The sequence below is a fragment of the Silene latifolia genome, chromosome 8 (genome assembly GCF_048544455.1).
Source record: "Silene latifolia isolate original U9 population chromosome 8, ASM4854445v1, whole genome shotgun sequence".
In the NCBI taxonomy this organism is placed as follows: Eukaryota; Viridiplantae; Streptophyta; class Magnoliopsida; order Caryophyllales; family Caryophyllaceae; genus Silene; species Silene latifolia.
Genome location: NC_133533.1, coordinates 66,122,937 through 66,127,759, shown reverse-complemented (window position 1 = coordinate 66,127,759; position 4,823 = coordinate 66,122,937). Strand labels below are relative to the sequence as shown.

The 4,823-nt window shown below is 32.6% G+C and overlaps 1 protein-coding gene across 1 annotated transcript; it reads right to left on the bottom strand.

Moving 5' to 3' along the window:
• Positions 1 to 1,827: 1,827 nt before the first annotated feature.
• Positions 1,828 to 4,451, bottom strand: LOC141595299 (protein FAR1-RELATED SEQUENCE 5-like). Its single transcript, XM_074415265.1, has 5 exons — positions 4,400 to 4,451; positions 4,203 to 4,262; positions 3,058 to 3,728; positions 2,698 to 2,940; positions 1,828 to 2,562 (listed from the first exon to the last, which is right to left on the bottom strand). The coding sequence occupies exons 1-5, from the start codon at positions 4,449 to 4,451 to the stop codon at positions 1,828 to 1,830; spliced, it is 1,761 nt and encodes a 586-aa protein (XP_074271366.1).
• Between the last annotated feature and the right edge of the window lie 372 nt (positions 4,452 to 4,823).

The following is a 4,823-nucleotide window of genomic DNA, read 5'->3' as shown; positions in this document are numbered from 1 at the left end:
TGATATTTAAAATATGTTTTCCAACAGCCGCCACTACCACCAAAGCACAAAAGAAACGCCAATACTCAACAAGGTGCAACAGGTGCAGGAAGAGAGGGAAGGGGTGCTGGACGAGGAGGAAGGGGTGGCCGAGGAAAGGCAAAAAAACAGTAACTTTGTTTTTATTTTGTCCAAGAAACAGTTAATAGTTATGGTTTGATTTTGCAACTGTTGTAACTTAATTAGGAAGTATTTTGATGCTAAAAATATGTAATTTGCCGAAAGATTAAACTGTAGGTATTTTAACCATAGTATAACCAGACTAAAAATTATAATATTTTTATGAAATGCATGATTATAACATTGAAACTAATGATTATACCAGTTATAGGTTAGATTGTAACCCAATATCTTGTGTTATAATAATGGTTCATCTTTGTTATATAAAGCAACATATAACCAATATAAAAATGAAAATGTTGATTATAACACTGAATAAGTTTCACAACACTCTGAATAAAAGATACGTACATTGTAATAATAAAAATATGTAATATAACACTGAAAATGATGAATATACCAGTTATAAGTGAAGATTGTAAGTCAATATCTTGTGCTATAATAATGGTTCATCTCTGAAATTGTTACAAAGATATAAAAAAATGTAATAATGAATATGTTAATTAAAACACTGAAATTGGAGATTACAGTTCTATTTTAGATTGTAACCCTGTCTGAAATTGAAGACTATAACACTGAAGATGATGATTATACCAGTTCTATTTTAGATTGTAACCCTATGTCTGTAAAAGATACACACTATGTAACAGTTACAAGTAAAAGATTGTAACTGAAATATAGCACTGAAAATGATGAATGTACCAGTTATAAGTAGAGATTATAACTCAATATATTGAGTTATAATAATATTTCATCTATGTTATATAAAGTTAAGACAAATAATGTAAAAAATGTAATAATGAAAATGTGGATTATAACACTGACAACAATGATTAAGAATGATTTATAACACAATAAAATGCACTTTGTAACAATTAAGAATAATATCTTAACATTGACAACCATGATTACAACAAAGATTTCTAGAAAAATGATAATTCATCTAATTATTAAGTTTTGTAACATTAAATCTGTTAAAATATAATAACTAGTAGCTAGTCTTCTTCAGAAGAAAAATCTGATAGTCTAATCAAACTCCGCTCTTAATCTGATGGCTCTCTTTCTTATTTAGATACATCTTCTTCATCTTCCTCTTCTTTTCTTCTTCTTCTTCTTCTTCTTCTTCTTCTTCTTCTTCTTCTTCTTCTTCTTCTTCTTCTTCTTCTTCTTCTTCTTCTTCTTCTTCTTCTTCTTCTTCTTATGATGAATCATTCTACAGAGAAAAATGCCAAGCTCAAAAGCATAGACAAACACAATAATTTCAGCAAAAATCAAATAAAATGTTTTGTGAAAATAATACATACATTTGTTGTATCTGGAGCTTTTTTAACAAAAGGATTTGGACAATTTCGTTTGTCATGATACCCCATTTGTTTGCAGTTGTTACAGAGTCTTTTTGGCTTTTTCGCCTTCTTTATTGCCTTTTTCTTATCCGACAGCATTCTCTTCCTTCTACCTTTATTCTTTGCGTGACGTGGAGGCAATATCGTCACAGTGGAAGATGAACTGCACCCCAACAACTGCTCCATTTCTTGATCCTTTGTCATTGAAACATCCTGAGGACAGAATTTCTCGCGAAATGACTTTAGCAGACATGACAACTGCTTTACTTGACCCTCCGGCAGTGACTTTAAAACAAGGATAATAGAATAGAACTTAGACCAACCATTAGACAGCTAATTTGTGATAGTGAGTAGCATCAGCGTTTTCATCAACAATGCCGTGTGCATCATCAAAAGTAGTCCTGTAAGAATTCTTTGTCCACCGTTTCAAGATATATTTCTCGGGTATTTTAGTGATTTGTTTCCCCTTCAAAACAGAGAAAATATGACAGCACAAGAGTCCTTTCCTTTCAAACAGTTTGCATGAACAAGAAGTATCTTTAGTCAGAATACTGCACACAACTCTGAAAATTTTGCCACTAATTCCATCACCAACTTCAGAATACTCATGATCAATGTCATGTGTTACTCCAACGACACCACATGAGCATATAACAGTCTCAACTTCACCTTGGAACTCTTTGAAAACAGCATGGGTATACACATTTGAAGCATGCTTCTCTATTCCTAGTGGCGATACTAAGTTGGGTAGCGAATGATCACTATCTCTGTCAAGGCAGGTTTGTGCATAACGCTGCTGGTCCATAACACTTTGAAATCTCAACAAAAATTCAACCAGAGTGCCAAACTTATTCTCAAAACGTTTGAAAAAGGAATTCTCACTTTCAGATCTTTGCGTAGTTCTCAATAAACAACCCATAGGAAAATTAGTAAAATATACAGGAATCCATTGTGCACGATCAGAATAAATACTGCACAACCAAGAATTATCTTCCAAATTAAATTCTTTAATAACCTCCACCCACTTAAACTCAAACTCAAAGACAGTCAAAGTAATATCCTAAACAACTGAATTAAAATGAGGCAGAAAGTCTGTATCCTTGCATATGGATGGACCTACTTTGACAATCACTTTTTGCATGATATGCCACATGCAAAAGCGGTGACGAGCTTTCTTAAAAACTTTGGGAACAACCAGTATAAGTCCGGAGGCCTGATCAGTAACAACACATTGAGGTTCTTTTTGATTCATTGCATCCAGAAATTTTTCAAGACACCACTTAAATGATTCCTCATCCTCATGTTCAATCAATGCTGCACCAAATGTAATAGACTTCTTATAATGGTCAACACCAGTGAAAGGTGCAAACATCATATTATACTTGTTGGTTCCATAAGTTGCATCAAAACTAACAACATCACCAAACAATGAATAGTTCTGCCTAGATTGTGAATCACACCAAAAGAGTCTAGATAAAATCTGTGATTCATCAGTGTAATACGCAAAATAAAAACCCTTGCTTGTTTAAGAAATCTCTTTAAATCGATCAATGACCATCTGAGCATCTTTTCCACCTATAAAACACTTGACATCCCTGTTGAAATTCTTAAACTCCATCAATGACGCACCAACATTTTCATAGCCATTCTCATACTCTTTGCAAAGCCTAAAACTTGTTGAAGCGCCTATGTTCACCTTAGAGTTATTGATAATTGTCTGCTTGTGAAATGCATTAAGCTTCCTTGTCAATTTCTGAAGATGAGCATCCTTAACAGAGCAGAGAATGTGATTGTGAAAATCATGGAACATGTCAACAACATAGCCTTTTCCGTTATATGTAAACCTGATCATTGCAAGACAGCCTACCCTTGTAATTTTTACTGACCTTGTATTGCTCTTATTTTCCACATTCCTACTTTCTCTAAAACCGTGCCGATTACAAACAACAGACTTCTTGTATATTTCACCACCTCGTAGTTTTTTTGTAGTGTACAACCTAGGTTCAAAACCACATGAGAGAGCATAAACCTTGAAAAACAGAACCACTTCAGCAAGTGAACTAAAAAACATCCCCAATCTAGGAGTAAACTCCATTTCTACCCTCCTCATCCATTGCTCACTACTACCAGGTGTGAAACTCAAGATAAGAGGATGCCTATTATGCGTAGAAGAAGAGAACGCATCACATGTAGGTGTACCATTAACAACATTGCCACTGCTAGCTACTGAACAAAAAAAAACACAAAAATTACATAAACACAAGTAGTTGAACAACGTGTTACAAAAAATATGTTACACAACGACAAATGTGTTCAAGTTTCAAATAATTATCAAGTTACAACTAGGCCAGAATAATGTTAAAAATAGAAGTACATATGTTATAACAATAAAGATACAACTGATCAGAATAATGTTACAAACAGCAGGACATGTGTTACAACAAATCAAGTTTCAACTAATTATCAAGTTTCAACTAATTATCAAGTTACAACTAGGCAAGAAGAATGTTACAAACACAAGTACATGAGTTACAATAAATAAAGCTTAACCTAATTTGTTTAGTATACCAAAATATAGATAACACATGTTATAAATATATATTTATATTTCAAATTAAAATTAACCACAACAAATACATGACTACGCCTAGCTAATTGAATCGAATAAATTATAAAAAGCCAAAAAAAGTATATGAATACTAGAAATAAGAGTAGTAGAAGTAGGAGGCTGTTGAATTGCATTGATTTCCATTGAGCAAACTGAATAAAATGAATAAAGAACGATAGATTAAGACTCACATAAGTCCAGAAAATGAAAAATAAAGATGAATGAAAACGCGAATTACAAAAATCAACAAACAAATACATGACTACAAATAATTAAAACGAATTCATACCAGAATTAAGCGTAGTAGAAGTAGGAGGTTGTTGAATTCCATTGATATCCATTGAGTACGAACTTCAATTTACGTTAAGAAGCTAAACAAAAATCAAATTGACGAAAAAAAACCAAGGAAATTTGAAATTTAGGGTTAGATTTTCCAAAAAAAAAAGGAGAAAGAATGAATATATGAAACAGTCATATAACAGAAAATAGGATTGACCGAGTTAATTAAAATCTTATATGCTACGTGGAAAAATCTCGTGCATTAATGTACTTGATCCAACGACAGGAACAATATGGTTGACCGACTTAACATAGGTGGGCCATGGTTTAACACTAAAGATATTAATTAAACTACGCTTGTAACAAATAAAACGTTTAGTGTAACACTTATAATGTCTATTGTAACACATTTGGATTGCAAAGGGAATAAATGA

Bases quoted from the DNA above. Each gene is read 5' to 3' on its own strand.
- LOC141595299 (XM_074415265.1), bottom strand. From the start codon at position 4,451: ATGGATATCAATGGAATTCAACAACCTCCTACTTCTACTACGCTTAAT. The intron at 2,941-3,057 runs GTCATTGATCGA...CAATCTAGGCAG, and splicing joins GTGGAAAAGATGCTCAGATG to AACTATTCATTGTTTGGTGA. The intron at 2,563-2,697 runs GTTGTTCCCAAA...TCAGTTGTTTAG, and splicing joins AGGCCTCCGGACTTATACTG to GATATTACTTTGACTGTCTT.